The sequence below is a fragment of the Pecten maximus genome, chromosome 5 (assembly GCF_902652985.1).
Source record: "Pecten maximus chromosome 5, xPecMax1.1, whole genome shotgun sequence".
In the NCBI taxonomy this organism is placed as follows: Eukaryota; Metazoa; Mollusca; class Bivalvia; order Pectinida; family Pectinidae; genus Pecten; species Pecten maximus.
The window spans coordinates 51,161,128-51,179,910 of NC_047019.1; the positions used below are offsets into that span (position 1 = coordinate 51,161,128).

The 18,783-nt window shown below is 41.9% G+C and overlaps 1 protein-coding gene across 1 annotated transcript in view; it reads right to left on the bottom strand.

Annotated features, from left to right (window-relative positions):
- Positions 1 to 18,783, bottom strand: part of LOC117328303 (transportin-3-like) — a 72,523-nt gene that overhangs the window by 14,465 nt on the left and 39,275 nt on the right. Inside the window, exons 18-25 of the mRNA XM_033885827.1 lie at positions 14,479 to 14,570; positions 13,214 to 13,299; positions 10,833 to 10,893; positions 8,320 to 8,460; positions 7,421 to 7,537; positions 4,932 to 5,026; positions 4,353 to 4,509; positions 348 to 515 (exon numbers count right to left, since the gene is read on the bottom strand). Of these exons, the coding sequence (XP_033741718.1) occupies positions 348 to 515; positions 4,353 to 4,509; positions 4,932 to 5,026; positions 7,421 to 7,537; positions 8,320 to 8,460; positions 10,833 to 10,893; positions 13,214 to 13,299; positions 14,479 to 14,570 (917 nt within the window). The remainder of the gene's footprint in view (positions 1 to 347; positions 516 to 4,352; positions 4,510 to 4,931; positions 5,027 to 7,420; positions 7,538 to 8,319; positions 8,461 to 10,832; positions 10,894 to 13,213; positions 13,300 to 14,478; positions 14,571 to 18,783) is intronic.

The following is an 18,783-nucleotide window of genomic DNA, read 5'->3' on the forward strand; positions in this document are numbered from 1 at the left end:
TACACAAAGTTCTAAATAGTTATGGGTTATTGTGGTACACACAGTTCTATCTCTATAGTTCTGGGTAATTGTGGTACACACAGTTCTATGTAGTTCTGGGTAATTGTGGTACACACAGTTCTATATAGTTCTGGGTAATTGTGGTACACACAGTTCTATCTCTATAGTTCTAGGTAATTGAGGTACACACAGTTCTATCTCTATAGGTCTGGGTAATTGTGGTACACACAGTTCTATCTCTATAGTTCTTGGTAATTGTGGTACACAAAATTCTATCTCTTAATGCACTGGGTAAATGTTCATTTACTAAAATGTTCAAAGCTGAAACAACACTAGTTAATACATACGGGTCTATCGATGATCATGAGTTCATAGATGACTTCGCCAATATCTACAGTCATGAAGGTGGGCAGGGAGAAGATACAGCCATTTATTAGAGCATTAACCAGGGCCTGGCCATGTTCAGTGAGCAGTGTTTTAACCGACGTCTGTCTCACAGCAAAGTCTTCCTTATCCTGTAACATAATCAAAAAGACTACTGTGTTTGATGTAGGATTTATCAGTGAAATAAAATGAAGATAACTATTCAGGGTTAAGATTAAAGTCATTGACTAGAAACCTTAACCTGAGCATAACTATACTGGGTCAGAACAGGAGTCATTGACTACCAACCTTAACCTGAGGTTAACTATACTGGGTTAGAACAGGAGTCATTGACTAGAAACCTTAACCCGAGGATAACTATACAGGGTTAGAACAGGAGTCACTGACTAGAAACCTTAACCTGAGGATAACTTTACAGGGTTAGAACAGGAGTCATTGACTAGAAACCTTAACCTGAGGATAACTATACAGGGTTAGAACAGGAGTCATTGACTAGAAACCTTAACCTGAGGATAACTATACAGGGTTAGAACAGGAGTCATTGACTAGAAACCTTAACCCGAGGATAACTATACAGGGTTAGAACAGGAGTCATTGACTAGAAACCTTAACCCGAGGATAACTATACAGGGTTAGAACAGGAGTCATTGACTAGAAACCTTAACCCGAGGATAACTATACAGGGTTAGAACAGGAGTCGTTGACTAGAAACCTTAACCTGAGGATAACTATACAGGGTTAGAACAGGAGTCGTTGACTAGAAACCTTAACCTGAGGATAACTATACAGGATTAGAACAGGAGTCATTGACTAGAAACCTTAACCCGAGGATAACTATACAGGGTTAGAACTGGAGTCATTGACTACCAACCTTAACCTGAGGATAACTATACAGGGTTAGAACAGGAGTCGTTGACTAGAAACCTTAACCTGAGGATAACTATACAGGATTAGAACAGGAGTCATTGACCAGAAACCTTAACCTGAGGATAACTATACTGGGTTAGAACAGGAGTCATTGACTAGAAACCTTAACCCGAGGATAACTATACAGGGTTAGAACAGGAGTCATTTACTACAAACTTTAACCTGAGGATAACTATACAGGGTTAGAACTGGAATCATTGACTACCAACCTTAACCTGAGGATAACTATACAGGGTTAGAACAGGAGTCATTGACTACAAACCTTAACCTGAGGATAACTATACAGGGTTAGAACAGGAGTCATTGACTAGAAACCTTAACCTGAGGATAACTATACAGGGTTAGAACAGGAGTCATTGACCAGAAACCTTAACCTGAGGATAACTATACAGGGTTAGAACAGAAGTCGTTGTCTAGAAACCTTAACCTGAGGATAACTATACAGGGTTAGAACAGGAGTCATTGACTACCAACCTTAACCTGAGGATAACTATACTGGGTTAGAACAGGAGTCATTGACCAGAAACCTTAACCTGAGGATAACTATACTGGGTTAGAACAGGAGACATTGACCAGAAACCTTAACCTGAGGATAACTATACAGGGTTAGAACAGAAGTCATTGACTAGAAACCTTAACCTGAGGATAACTATATAGGGTTAGAACAGGAGTCATTGACTACAAACCTTAACCTGAGGATAACTATACTGGGTTAGAACTGGAGTCATTGACTAGAAACCTTAACCTGAGGATAATGTAATAATTTCCACTAACAATAGCAAGAGAATAGGTACATGTAGGTAGGAAAATCTTTTTATTTTAAAAATATTGTATTAAATGCTAAATTTCCTATTTTATCTAGTATGTTTTGAGCAAAGTAATATCTTACACTTGAGTGAATGTATTACCTTGTCACATACAACAACAAGAGGCCCATGGGGCCTGTATCGCTCACCTGGTTGGATTTGACCAAATGTCAAAATAATGTTCATGTTCAATTTGTTAATACATTATACAAAAATGTACTCTCTGAAAGACCATATGGATTATTTTTTACAACATAATGGTGTTTAAAGAAACTAAGTCCCTTAGGGTGGGGAAAACCCTTTGGCCTATGTTTACATAAGAATTGTGTTTATCCCTTAATGCCCAGTGTTACTATACATAGTTATGGGATTGAGGGTCACAGTAACCATTTATGCAAAATCTGTTCCCCCATCACCACGGATGTTTCTGACCAAACTGGGTTCAAATCCATTTAAAACTCAAATCTCTATTTCCCCTATTTGGCCCCTCCCTTCAGGCCCCTTGGTGGTCAGAGTCAATATTTATATAAACTCTCTTTCCCCCTTCCCCTAAGAATTTTCCAGACCAAATTTGGTTCAAATCCATTAATAACTTTATGAATAATAGCGATTTAAAGGATAAACCCCTATTTCCCTATTTGGCCCCGCCCCTCAGGTCCCTTGGGGTTCAGAGTAAAAATTTATACAAAGTATGTTCCCCTTCTACCAAGGATGTTCCTGACCAAATTTGGTTCAAATTCATTCATAACTTTATGACTAGTAGCGATTTAAAGGAGTAACCCTATTTCCCCTATTTGGCCCCGCCCCTCAGGCCCCTGGGGGTTCAGTGTAAAAATTTATACAAACTCTGTTCCCCTTCTGCCAAGGATGTTACTGACCGAATTTGGTTAAAATTCATTCATAACTTTATGACTAGTAGCGATTTAAAGGAGTAACCTTATTTCCCCTATTTGGCCCCGCCCCTCAGGCCCCTTGGGGTTCAGAGTAAAAATTTAAACAAACTCTGTTCACCTTCTGCCAAGAATGTTCCTGACCAAATTTGGTTCAAATTCATTAATAACTTTATGACTAGTAGCGATTTAAAGGAGTAACCCTATTTCCCCTATTTGGCCCCGCCTCTCAGGTCCCTAGGGGTTCAGAGTAAAAATTTATACAAACTCTGTTCCCCTTCTGCCAAGGATGTTCCTGACCAAATTTGGTTCAAATTCATTCATAACTTTATGACTAGTAGCGATTTAAAGGAGTAACCCTATTTCCCTATTTGGCCCCGCCCCTCAGGCCCCTGGGGGTTCAGAGTAAAAATTTATACAAACTCTGTTCCCTTTCTGCCAAGGATGTCACTGACCAAATTTGGTTCAAATTCATTCATAACTTTATGACTAGTAGCGATTTAAAGGAGTAACCCTATTTCCCCTATTTGGCCCCGCCCCTCAGGTCCCTAGGGGTTCAGAGTAAAAATTTATACAAACTCTGTTCCCCTTCTGCCAAGGATGTTCCTGGCCAAATTTGGTTCAAATTCATTCATAACTTTATGACTAGTAGCGATTTAAAGGAGTAACCCTATTTCCCCTATTTGGCCCCGCCCCTCAGGCCCCTGGGGGTTCAGAGTAAAAATTTATACAAACTCTGTTCACCTTCTGCCAAGGATGTTCCTGACCAAATTTGGTTCAAATTCATTCATAACTTTATGACAAGTAGCGATTTAAAGGATTAACCCTATTTCCCCTATTTCCCCTATTTGGCCCCGCCCCTCAGGCCCCTGGGGGTTCAGAGTAAAACTGTATACAAACTCTGTTCCCCTTCCCCCAAGGATGTTCCTGACCAAATTTGGTGAAAATCCATTCAATACTTTATGACTAGTAGCGATTTAAAGAAAAAGTTGACGGACGACGGACGACGGACGCTGCACCATGGCATAAGCTCACCGGCCCTTCGGGCCAGGTGAGCTAAAAAAGGAAAAAAAAATCACTCGCTCCAATTTTAAAATTCCAAAATCCAAAGAACAATAATTCAGATTGGAATGGCCTTAAACCTGAGCAAATCTGTTTGAGGTTAAAATTGGAGTCACTAATTGGAAGGACTGTAAACGTAGGTGACTTTTGACACATTCAAACTTTAGGGCCTAATTGAATTAGATTTAAGTGCAATGATGAAATGTTGATGAGGACAATCTTAGCACAGCAATTAATTGTGAATGATTTCAGGTGATTTGATCAATTACCAAATGATACAAACCTCTTTGCGTGTAGCACAGCCGAGGAAATCTGTGAGATATTTCATGACAGAGGCATTAGCATCACGATGATCCAGTGAACAGGCAGCAATAGCACAACACAGAATAGGTTTGGCCATGGCACACTCCAAATAGGGCAAAGTGGCCCGCTGTATAAACCTGACAAATATAGAATCTTGTCTGTTGATAGAGGTTAATGGTCTATGTGGGTAACCTTAATGACAATTACAATCATTTGGTGAGTATTGTTTTACTCCTAAAGTATATTATCCCTTCATTATTAGACCTTTGACCTTACATCACCATAAACCTTCACCCTGAAGTTGAAGGACAAGAAGGACCAGTATTACTTCTATGTGCCTCCCTTCATTCTATGAGGAAACACTAACTTTCAATGGAACTTTCCCATAAACAACATAATTTGTAGTTGACCTAGTATAACCATATGACTGAATATAAAATTTCCCCAAACTCCTATTAAGGTGTTATATTTTATGGTCGAATATAAAACAGTATATGACATATAATTATAACAGGAGCCTTAATTATAGGTCTGTATTCAACCAGATAATGAAATCTACCTTAGACAAAGTCTGAACAAGTCGTCCACTGTGTCTGGATGGTTTCTCAATCCATTGTGTTCCTCTAAGATTTTGAATGTTGGCACACAAAAAGCCTGTAAAGTGGAAGGGAAAGTGGCTATACAAAATGTCTTCAGTCTGAAAAGTGGCTACACAAAATGTCAACAAAGTCTGAAAAGTGGCTACACAAAACGTCTACAAAGTCTGAAATGTGGCTACACAAAATGTCTACAAAGTCTAAAACGTGGCTACACAAAATGTCAACAAAGTCTGAAAGTGGCTACACAAAATGTCTACAAAGTCCTTTGGCTTCACAAATGTCTTCAGAGTCTGAAATGTAGCTACGCAAATGTCTATAATGTCTAAAATGTGGCTACACAAAATGTCTTCAGAGTCTGAAATGTAGCTACACAAAATGTCTACATAGTCTAAAATGTGGTTACAAAAATGTCAACAAAGTCTAAAATGTGGTTACAAAAATGTCTACAAAGTCTAAAACGTGGTTACAAAAATGTCTACAAAGTCCTTTGGCTTCACAAATGTCTTCAGAGTCTGAAATGTAGCTACGCAAACGTCTATAATGTCTAAAATGTGGCTACACAAAATGTCTACAAAGACTGAAATGTGGCTACACAAAATGTCTATAAAGTCTGAAATGTGGCTACACAAGTTTCTATAAGTCCAAAATGTGGCTTCACAAAATGTCTTCAGAGTCTGAAATGTAGCTACACAAATGTTTTCAGAGTCTGAAAGTGGCTACACAAAATGTCTACAAAGTCTAAATTGTGGTTACAAAAATGTCAACAAAGACTGAAATATGGGTACACAAAATGTCTTCAATGTCTAAAATGTGGCTACACAAAATGTCTACAAAGTCTGAAATGTGGCTACACAAATGTTTTCAGAGTCTGAAAGTGGCTACACAAAATGTCTACAAAGTCTGAAATGTGGCTACACAAAACGTCTACAAAGTCTGAAATGTGGCTACACAAAATGTCTACAAAGTCTAAAATGTGGCTACACAAAATGTCTACAAAGTCTGAAATGTGGCTACACAAATGTTTTCAGAGTCTGAAAGTGGCTACACAAAATGTCTACAAAGTCTGAAATGTGGCTACACAAAACGTCTACAAAGTCTAAAATGTGGCTACACAAAACGTCTACAAAGTCTGAAATGTGGCTACACAAAACGTCTACAAAGTCTGAAATGTGGCTACACAAAATGTCTACAAAGTCTAAAATGTGGCTACACAAAATGTCTACAAAGTCTGAAATGTGGCTACACAAAATGTCTACAAAGACTGAAATGTGGCTACACAAATGTTTTCAGAGTCTGAAATGTGGCTACACAAGTTTCTATAAAGTCCAAAATGTGGCTTCACAAAATGTCTTCAGAGTCTGAAATGTAGCTAAACAAATGTTTTCAGAGTCTGAAAGTGGCTACACAAAATGTCTACAAAGTCTGAAATGTGGCTACACAAAACGTCTACAAAGTCTGAAAGTGGCTACACAAAATGTCTACAAAGTCTGAAATGCGGCTACACAAAATGTCTACAAAGTCTGAAATGTAGCTACACAAATGTCTTCAGAGTCTAAAATGTGGCTACACAAAATGTCTACAAAGTCTAAAATGTGGCTACACAAATGTTTTCAGAGTCTGAAAGTGGCTACACAAAATGTCAACAAAGACTGAAATTGTGGTTACAAAAATGTCAACAAAGACTGAAATATGGGTACACAAAATGTCTAAAATGTGGTTACAAAAATGTCAACAAAGACTGAAATATGGCTACAGAAATGATTACAGTGCCAGAAATGTGACATCAAAGCCAGCCAATGGGAGGTAAAACTTCGGTAATCTACACGTGTTACCTGTAACATGTTGAGAAGTCCGGGCTGACATGCCCCCTCTACACGTGTTACCTGTAACATGTTGAGAAGTCCTGACTGACACGCCCCCTCTACAAGTGTTACCTGTAACATGTTGAGAAGTCCGGGCTGACACGCCCCCTCTACAAGTGTTACCTGTAACATGTTTAGAAGTCCTGGCTGACACGCCCCCTCTACAAGTGTTACCTGTAACATGTTGAGAAGTCCGGGCTGACACGCCCCCTCTACAAGTGTTACCTGTAACATGTTGAGAAGTCCGGGCTGACACGCCCCCTCTACAAGTGTTACCTGTAACATGTTTAGAAGTCCGGGCTCACATGCCCCTCTACACGTGTTACATGTACCTGTAACATGTTTAGAAGTCTGGGCTGACACGCCCCCTCTACAAGTGTTACCTGTAACATGTTGAGAAGTCAGGGCTGACACGCCCCCTCTACAAGTGTTACCTGTAACATGTTGAGAAGTCCTGACTGACACGCCCCCTCTACAAGTGTTACCTGTAACATGTTGAGAAGTCCTGACTGACACGCCCCCTCTACACGTGTTACCTGTAACATGTTGAGAAGTCCGGGCTGACACGCCACCTCTACAAGGGTTACCTGTAACATGTTGAGAAGTCCGGGCTGACACGCCCCCTCCATACCATACTCGTCCACAAGTATACTGCCTAAGTAAAGGAAACAGGAGTGCTGGTGGACCTGGTACAGTGTTATCATCTGTAAATACAAACATCTTAATATTACATGTAATGTATATGTAATATACTCATACAGACATATATCCTCGACAATAATTACACATGTGATATACTCATACAGACATATATCCTCGACAATAATTACACATGTGATATACTCATACAACATATATCCTCGACAATAATTACACATGTGATATACTCATACAACATATATCCTCAACTATATCTGTAATTTACTCGTACAATATTTTAATAAAACAACTGTGAAACAAGTTATTTTAGCTTTGAAGAATACTATAGTTTTACTTTGAGAGGAAACTGAGTTTTCTGGAGAAAAGTCATCAAGTAGATAACCCCAAAACATTTTGGCAGAATCAAAACTCAGCCTGTTAATCTACGTTTAAGCACAAGGTGAGTGTGTCATCACAACACCACATAACCACCCTTAGTAGTACACCATGCTTGAAGAGCGTCCTATCTCAATACAACTTCCTGTTTAAGAAAATTGGGAATAACACAATGTTTAAGCTGGTGATCACTGCTGATATCTTGAATGCCACATGGGTCCAAATTTTATTTTGGACCAGTTGTTGAGATACCCTACGCACAAGTCCTGTATCTATAGTATTATCAGGAGAAGGAGCAATATTGAGATACATGGATATATGTTGTTTACAAAGAGGATGGACAACACCATGGCAAATGCAGCTCTCCTGTACATCTACCAGATGTTTTAAAGGTGATTCTGATCTTTAGGAAATATCTGTGACAGATTAAAATGTATCAAGCAATGTTTACCTGAGATACTAGAGGGCTGAGCAGAGATGCAGAGCTTTTTCCTAGGCATCTGATGGCAAAGCGTATGCAGCGACAACATCGCTCTACAATGCGAATATCAGCCTGGTACTTTTCACAAGCCTGTGACAGAACTGGCCAAACCTGTCAACAGAAACATTAGAAGCTGCTTTATCTTACAAAGAGTCACACCTGGGAAAGGTATCACAGGGAGGTATTATTTATTAAGAAACAACAGGTATCTGATAAAGAAACAACAGAAACAAGAGGTATAATACAGAGGGAGGCATTAGTGATAAGGAAACAACAGGTATAATATAGAGGGAGGTATTACTGATAAACAAACAACAGGTATAATACACAACAGGTATAATATACAGGGAGTCATTACTGATAAACAAACAACAGGTATAATATAGAGGGAGGTATTACTGATAAATAAACAACAGGTATAATACAGAGGGAGGCATTACTGATAAATAAACAACAGGTATAATAAACAACAGGTATAATACAGAGGGAGGCATTAGTGATAAGGAAACAACAGGTATAATATACAGGGAGGTATTACTGATAAATAAACAACAGGTATAATACAGAGGGAGGCATTACTGATAAATAAACAACAAGTATAATATACAGGGAGGCATTACTGATAAACAAACAACAGGTATAATATACAGGAAGGTATTACTGATGAACAAACAACAGGTATAATATAGAGGGAAGTATATAACTGATAAACAAACAACAGGTATAATATACAGGGAGGCATTACTGATAAATAAACAACAGGTATAATATACAGGGAGGCATTACTGATAAATAAACAACAGGTATAGTATACAGGGAGGTATTACTGATAAACATACAACAGGTATAATAAACAACAGGTATAATACAGAGGGAGGCATTACTGATAAATAAACAACAGGTATAATACAGAGGGAGGCATTACTGATAAATAAACAACAGGTATAATATACAGGGAGGCATTACTGATAAACAAACAACAGGTATAATAAACAACAGGTATAATACAAAGGGAGGTATAACTGATAAATAAACAACAGGTATAATACAGAGGGAGGCAAAAGTAACAAGATAACATTGATTTACATGTACCGTCTCCAACACAATAAACCCAATCACATCCTACAATCCCCCATACCACACCCAATCACACCCTTTACTCCCCCATACCACACCCAATCACATCCTACACTCCCCCATACCACACCCTATACTCCCCCATACCACACCCAATCTCACCCTACACTCCCCCATACCACACCCAATCTCACCCTAAACTCCTCCATACCAAACCCAATCACACCATTTACTCCCCCATACCACACCCAATCACATCCTACACTCCCCCATACCACACCCTATACTCCCCCAATCTCACCCTACACTCCTCCATACCAAACCCAATCACACCCTACACTCCCCCATACCACACCCAATCTCACCCTAAACTCCTCCATACCAAACCCAATCACACCCTACACTCCCCAATACCACACCCAATCACACCCTACACTCCCCCATACCACACCCAATCACACCCTACACTCCTCCATACCAAACCCAATCACACCCTACACTCCCCCATACCACACCCCAATCACCACCCACCCACTCCCCATCAACCCAACCACCCAACACACCCCCAATACCACACCCAATCACACCCTACACTCCCCCATACCACACCCAATCACACCCTACACTCCCCCATACCACACCCAATCACACCCTACACTCCCCCATACCACACCCAATCACACCCTACACTCCCCCATACCACACCAATCACACCCTACACTCCCCCACCCTCACCCATCCCCCAACCACCCAATCAACACCCTACACTCCCCCCCATACCACACCATCACACCCTACCTCCCCCATACCACACCCCAATCACCCCTACACTCCCCCATACCACACCCAATCCCCACACTACCTTCCCCCATCCCACACCACCCCACACCCTACACTCCCCCATACCCACACCAATCACTCCCCCCACACCTCCCCCACTACACCCCACACCACACACCCACCACGACACTCCCCCCTTACCCCCACACCACACCCTCCGACACCCACCCTACACCTCCCCATCCCCACCCCACTACCCCCACCCACGTCCCCCCAACCACCCACCACACCCCACACCCACACCCACGACACCATTTTTCCCACCCTACACTCCCACATCACACTTTACTCCCCACACCACACTTTTTCCCACCCTACAATCCCCACACCACACTTTACTCCCCACACCACACTTTTTCCCACCCTACACCCCCACATCACACTTTACTCCCCACACCACACTTTTTCCAACCCTACACTCCCCCACACCACCACTTTACTCCCCACACCACACTTTTTCCCACCCTACACTCCCCACACCACACTTTACTCCCCACACCACACTTTACTCACCACACCACACTTTTCCCCACCCTACATCTCCCTGAATTAAATTAAAGTCTCACCTCTTGGATCGGTAACAGACACGGGTGTGTTGTCCCATTTGTCACTGTTGGGTTTGTGTGTCTAAAAGGGAAACACAGACATGGTAAAAAATACCTCCACTCGATAGTATGGAAGCACATTAAAGATGCTTTGCAGAACAAATATCAAATTTCGCAAATCACTACATAATTCCTCAAAATTCACTTAAATTCAGACTAGCCTAGTTGAGGGTTATTTGACAGACACCTTAAATGTTTGCACTCTGATCATGTCAGTGTATGAAAAATAGCAAATCTATCCAACAATGATATTTACTCCTGAAACAATTTATTTCATGCTACTTTCTGTATTCGTGCTACTTTAAGTTGTGCCCTTTTAAATAGGGCCTTAATCAGGAGTTATGCGAGTGTCACTTTAATTTGAAATCAGCAATATCTCCATTGATGTCTTGGATTGTAAGACTTGTTTGTTTGAAAATTCACCTACTCAATCGCTCTTGTTGGCTCGGATGGAAGCACCTGAGGGGTCTTACTGTGTGAGGCAACTGGAGTACCAGGAGAAAACACACGTGGTCGGGCAGGTGACCCCGTATCTTTTCACAGCCAATTGGGAAATCAAACCCAGGCTACCATTCAACAATATACTGCATCAAATATATTGTACAGATGTATAGGTTATTGATGTTTTAGTGGAAAGAGTACTTTAGTATGTAATGTTTCAGTGGAAAGAGTACTTTAGTATGTAATGTTTCAGCCAAAAGAGTACTTTAGTATGTAATGTTTCAGTGGAAAGAGTGGTAGAATGCTTCCAGTTTCCAAAATACATACTATTCTGGAAGTGTTTCTAATAAATCAACATTTTTTTCTTACTATTAGGCCAACAATGTGTATAACTAGATTTTTGTCCCGAGGGCTAACTAATACCCCGGTGGGTTCCCGAGGGCTAACTAATACCCGGTGGGTTCCCGAGGGCTAACTAATATCCCGGTGGGTTCCCGAGTGCTAACTAATACCCCGTTGGGTTCCCGAGAGCTAACTAATACCCCGGTGGGTTTCCGAGGGCTAACTAATACCCCGGTGGGTTCCCGAGGGCTAACTAATACCCCTATGGGTTCCCAAGGGCTAACTAATACCCCTATGGGTTCCCAAGGGCTAACTAATACCCCGATGGGTTCCCGAGGGCTAACTGATACCCCAGTGGGTTCCCGAGGGCTAACTAATACCCTGGTGGATTCCCGAGGGCTAACTAATACCCTGGTGGATTCCCGAGGGCTAACCAATACCCTGGTGGGTTCCTGAGGGCTAACTAATACCCTGGTGGGTTCCCGAGGGCTAACTAATATAATATCCCGGTGGGTAGGCTATAGGTGAGTGTAATCATATCTAATCCAGTCAGTCGTTACATTGTTAACATAAGGTAGCAATAACCATTACGGTTAGAATTAGAAAAATACTTATAAGGAGTTGTGGATTGTATCTATCATTCAGAAGCCGGCGACCATTTTGGATTATGCATCATGGTAAATTTTTTGTTCTTAGGCACAACTACATGGCAATACAAATCATAATTACCATGTTTGGTTAAAATCCGATTAGAATACTGCATCATGGTCATTTTTGCTGCAGGTCGGACATGCCAGATGATGGGGTCCTCTGAACTTACCTAAATATGGCTGCCAGACGATCGAGCCAGATGGTGGGGTCCTCTGAACTTATCTAAATATGGTTGCCAGACGATCGAGCCAGATGGTGGGTTCCTCTGAACTTACCTAAATATGGCTGCCAGATGATCGAGCCAGATTGCGGGGATCCTCTCAACTTACCTAAATATAACTGCAGACGATCGAGCCAGATTGCGGAATCCTCTGAACTTACCTAAATATGACTGCAGACGATCGAGCCAGATTGCGGAATCCTCTGAACTTACCTAAATATGACTGCAGACAATTGAACCAGATTGCGGGATTCTCTGAATTTACCTAAATATGGTTATCAGACGACTGAGCCAAATGGTAAGGTCCTCAGAACTTACCTAAATATGGCTGCCAAACGATCAAGCCAGATGGTGGGGTCCTCTGAACTTACCTAAATATGACTGCAGACAATTGAACCAGATTGCGGGATTCTCTGAACTTACCTAAATATGGTTATCAGACGACTGAGCCAAATGGTAAGGTCCTCAGAACTTACCTAAATATGGCTGCCAAACGATCAAGCCAGATGGTGGGGTCCTCTGACCTTACCTAAATATGGCTGCCAGACGATCAAGCCAGATGGTGGGGTCCTAAGAACTTACCTAAATATGGCTGCCAGACGATCGAGCCAGATGGTGGGGTCCTCTGAACTGACCTAAATATGGCTGCCAAACGATCAACCCAGATGGTGGGGTCCTCTGAACTTACCTAAATATGGCTGCCAGACGATCGAGCCAGATGGTGGGGTCCTCAGAACTGCCTTGTTTAGGTTTGTTGTTGTCTGTGGCTATGATCTTAAACAAAGATCGCATTAGGAAATTGGTAAAACAGGAAATAATAACTATATCATTAGTAAATAATGATATCAAATAATCTATTATTTAGTTAAAATTAATCATTCCTGATGTGAAGTGATCGGTACAAACCCCACACCTTGTGTAGTGATCAGGACAAACCCCACACCTTGTGTAGTGATCGGTACAAACCCCACACCTTGTGTAGTGATCGGGACAAACCCCACACCTTGTGTAGTGATCGGTACAAACCCCACACCTTGTGTAGTGATCGGTACAAACCCCACACCTTGTGTAGTGATCGGTACAAACCCCACACCTTGTGTAGTGATCAGTACAAACCCCACACCTTGTATAGTGATACATACAAACCCCACACCTTGTGTAGTGATCGGTACAAATCCCACACCTTGTGTAGTGATCGGTACAAACCCACACCTTGTATAGTGATCGGTACAAAACCCCACACCTTGTGTAGTAATCGGTACAAACCCCACACCTTGTGTAGTGATCGGTACAAACCCCACACCTTGTGTAGTGATCGGTACAAACCCCACACCTTGTATAGTGATCGGTACAAACCCCACAACTTGTGTAGTGATTGGTACTAACTCCACACCTTGTGTAGTGATCGGGACAAACCCCACACCTTATATAGTGATCGGTACAAACCCCACACCTTGTGTAGTGATCGGTACAAACCCCACACCTTGTGTAGTGATCGGTACAAACCCCACAACTTGTGTAGTGATTGGTACTAACTCCACACCTTGTGTAGTGATCGGTACAAACCCCACACCTTGTGTCGTGATCGGTACAAACCCCACACCTCGTGTAGTGATCGATACAAACCCCACACCTCGTGTAGTGATCGGTACAAACCCCACACCTTGTGTAGTGATCGGTACAAACCCCACACCTTGTGTAGTGATCGGTACAAACTCCACACCTTGTGTAGTGATCGGTACAAACCCCACACCTTGTGTAGTGATCGGTACAAACTCCACACCTTGTATAGTGATCGGTACAAACCACACACCTTGTGTAGTGATCGGTCCAAACCCCACACCTTGTGAAGTGATCGGTCCAAACCCCACAAAATCAAAACAGATAAATCTTTAGTCTCATCCAGTTGATGTTATATCAATGAAAATTGTTGAAATGAAATAAGATCCATACCTTGTTTAATGGTGTGAGTTGATATGAACACAGCTGAGAGAGACCATCCCCGACTTTATCGTATGGTAAACGTCCTAATATAGTAGCTGTTCCTACAAACAGAAAACAAGTCTAATATAGCAAGGTAGGTTATTATCAAGAAATATCAAACTAGGAACAACAATACTGAACAATATACACACATCAAATACCAAAGTCTGTTTGATTCTGGTATCAAAATGCATAAAATATTAAGTAACTAACAGATTGCAGTACACATACACAATTATAAATGTACACATACACAATTATAAATGTACACATACACAATTATAAATGTACACATACACAATTATAAATGTACACATACACAATTATAAATGTACACATACAGTTATAAATGTACACATACACAATTATAAATGTACACATACACAAATTATAAATGTACACATAAACAATTATAAATGTACACATACACAGTTATAAATGTACACATACAGTTATAAATGTACACATACACAATTATAAATGTACACATACACAGTTATAAATGTACACATACACAGTTATAAATGTACACATACAAAATTATAAATGTACACATACAGTTATAAATGTACACATACACAGTTATAAATGTACACATACACAATTATAAATGTACACATACAGTTATAAATGTACACATACACAGTTATAAATGTACACATACACAATTATAAATGTACACATACAGTTATAAATGTACACATACACAATTATAAATGTACACATATACAGTTATAAATGTACACATACACAGTTATAAATGTACACATACACAGTATACTTCTGACCAACACAGAAAATAACAGCATTTGGTCAGAATCATCTCAGAATCATCTCAGAATCATTTCAGGCAAGTTTCGGCTGAGTCCATTTGTTTGAACTAAATCAAAACCTGTAAGTTTAATATAAAAAAAAGTTTGAAAAATGTTTTTTAACACATGTTTTTTAATGTGGTGGCCATCTTGGAATTCTGACCAACCCGGGTCAGGACCCTTTTCGTAAATTTTGGGCTGCATCCCACTGCAGGTGGAACTTGAAAAAAAATTTGAAAGGTGTTTTTCAGGTGTTTGTGTGTTTGTCTGTGAATTGACTTTGGAACCCTGAAAACAAGGATGTTAGAGGTTTACCCAAATTTGACCTTTAGATAAAAATTGACCAAAATACATAAAAGAATGAAGTAGCTCTTATTTTAAATTGAGCTGGTCGATGAATTTCTATTTCAATGAAACACAATGATATCTTAAGTATACTCATACTTGACCTTTTTTATAAAGTTTGATCAAAATATGTCAGGGAAGGAAGGTGCTGAGTGCATACATTCAATCCGACACAACACAACAAAAGGTGATGGGACGGACATGACACAACACAACAGAAGACGATGGGAGAGACATGACACAACAGAAGGTGATGGGACGGACATGACACAACACAACAGAAGGTGATGGGACGGACATAACACAACACAACACAAGGTGATGGGACGGACATGACACAACACAACAGAAGGTGATGGGACGGACATGACACAACAGAAGGTGATGGGACAGACATGACAACACAACAGAAGGTGATGGGACAGACATGACACAACACAACACAAGGTGATGGGACAGACATGACACAACACAACAGAAGGTGATGGGACGGACATGACACAACACAACAGAAGGTGATGGGACGGACATGACACAACACAACAGAAGGTGATGGGACAGACATGACACAACACAACAGAAGGCGATGGGACCGACATGACACAACAAAACAGAAGGCGATGGGACAGACATGACACAACACAACAGAAGGTGATGGGACGGACATGACACAACACAACAGAAGGTGATGGGACGGACATGACACAACACAACAGAAGGTGATGGGACGGACATGACACAACACAACAGAAGGTGATGGGACGGACATGACACAACACAACAGAAGGTGATGGGACGGACATGACACAACACAACAGAAGGTGATGGGACGGACATGACACAACACAACAGAAGGTGATGGGACGGACATGACACAACACAACAGAAAGCGATAGGACGGACATGACACAACACAACAGAAGGTGATGGGGCGGACATGACACAACACAACAGAAGGCGATGGGACGGACATGACACAACACAACAGAAGGTGATCGGACGGGCATGACACAACACAACAGAAGGTGATAGGACGGACATGACACAACACAACACAACAGAAGGTGATTGGACGGACATGACACAACACAACAGAAGGTGATGGGACGGACATGACACAACACAACAGAAGGTGATGGGACGGACATGACACAACACAACACAACAGAAGGTGATGGGACGGACACAACACAACACAACAGAAGGTGATGGGACGGACATGACACAACACAACAGAAGGTGATGGGACGGACATATTTTGTTTGTTTTTGTTTAACGTCCTATTAACAGCCAGGGTCATTTAAGGACGTGCCAGGTTTTGGAGGTGGAGGAAAGCCGGAGTACCCGGAGAAAAACCACCGGCCTACGGTCAGTACCTGGCAACTGCCCCATGTAGGTTTCGAACTCGCAACCCAGAGGTGGAGGGCTAGTGATAAAGTGTCGGGACACCTTAACCACTCGGCCACCACGGCCCCCTGGGACGGACATAACACAACACAACATAAGGTGATGTGACGGACACAACACAACACAACAGAAGGTGATGGGACGGACATGACACAACACAACAGAAGGCGATGGGACAGACATGACACAACACAACAGAAGGTGATGGGACAGACATGACACAACACAACACAACAGAAGGTGATGGGACGGACATGACACAACACAACAGAAGGTGATGGGAAGGACATGACACAATACAACACAAGGTGATGGGACGGACATGACACAACACAAGGCGATGGGACAGACATGACACAACACAACACAAGGTGATGGGACGGACATGACACAACACAACAGAAGGTGATGGGACAGACATGACACAACACAACAAAAGGTGATGGGACGGACATGACACAACACAACAGAAAGCGATAGGACAGACATGACACAACACAACAGAAGGTGATGGGACGGACATGACACAACACAACAGAAGGTGATGGGACAGACATGACACAACACAACAGAAGGTGATGGGACGGACATGACACAACACAACAGAAGGTGATGGGACGGACATGACACAACACAACAGAAGGTGATGGGACGGACATGACACAACACAACAGAAGGTGATGGGATAGACATGACACAACACAACAGAAGGCGATGGGACAGACATGACACAACACAACAGAAGGTGATGGGACAGACATGACACAACAGAAGGCGATGGGACAGACATGACACAACACAACAGAAGGTGATGGGACGGACATGACACAACACAACAGAAGGTGATGGGACAGACATGACACAACACAACAGAAGACGATGGGAGAGACATGACACAACAGAAGGTGATGGGACGGACATGACACAACACAACAGAAGGTGATGGGACGGACATGACACAACACAACAGAAGGTGATGGGACAGACATGACACAACACAACAGAAGGTGATGGGACGGACATGACACAACACCAGGTGATGGGACAGACATGACACAACACAACAGAAGGTGATGGGACGGACATGACACAACACAACAGAAGGCGATGGGACAGACATGACACAACAGAAGGTGATGGGATGGACATGACAAAACACAACAGAAGGTGATGGGACAGACATGACACAACACAACAGAAGGCGATGGGACAGACATGACACAACAGAAGGTGATGGGACGGACATGACACAACACAACAGAAGGTGATGGGAAGGACATGACACAACACAACAGAAGGTGATGGGACAGACATGACACAACACAACAGAAGGTGATGGGACGGACATGACACAACACAAGGTGATGGGACAGACATGACACAACACAACAGAAGGTGATGGGACGGACATGACACAACACAACACAAGGCGATGGGACGGACATGACACAACACAACAGAAGGTGATGGGACAGACATGCCACAACACAACAGAAGGTGATGGGCCGGACATGACACAACACAACAAAAGGTGATCATGATGGGACGGACATGACACAACACAACAAAAGGTGATCATGATGGGACGGACATGACACAACACAACAAAAGGTGATCATGATGGGACGGACATGACACAACACAACAGAAGGTGATGGGACGGACATAACACAACACAACAGAAGGTGATGGGACGGACATGACACAACAC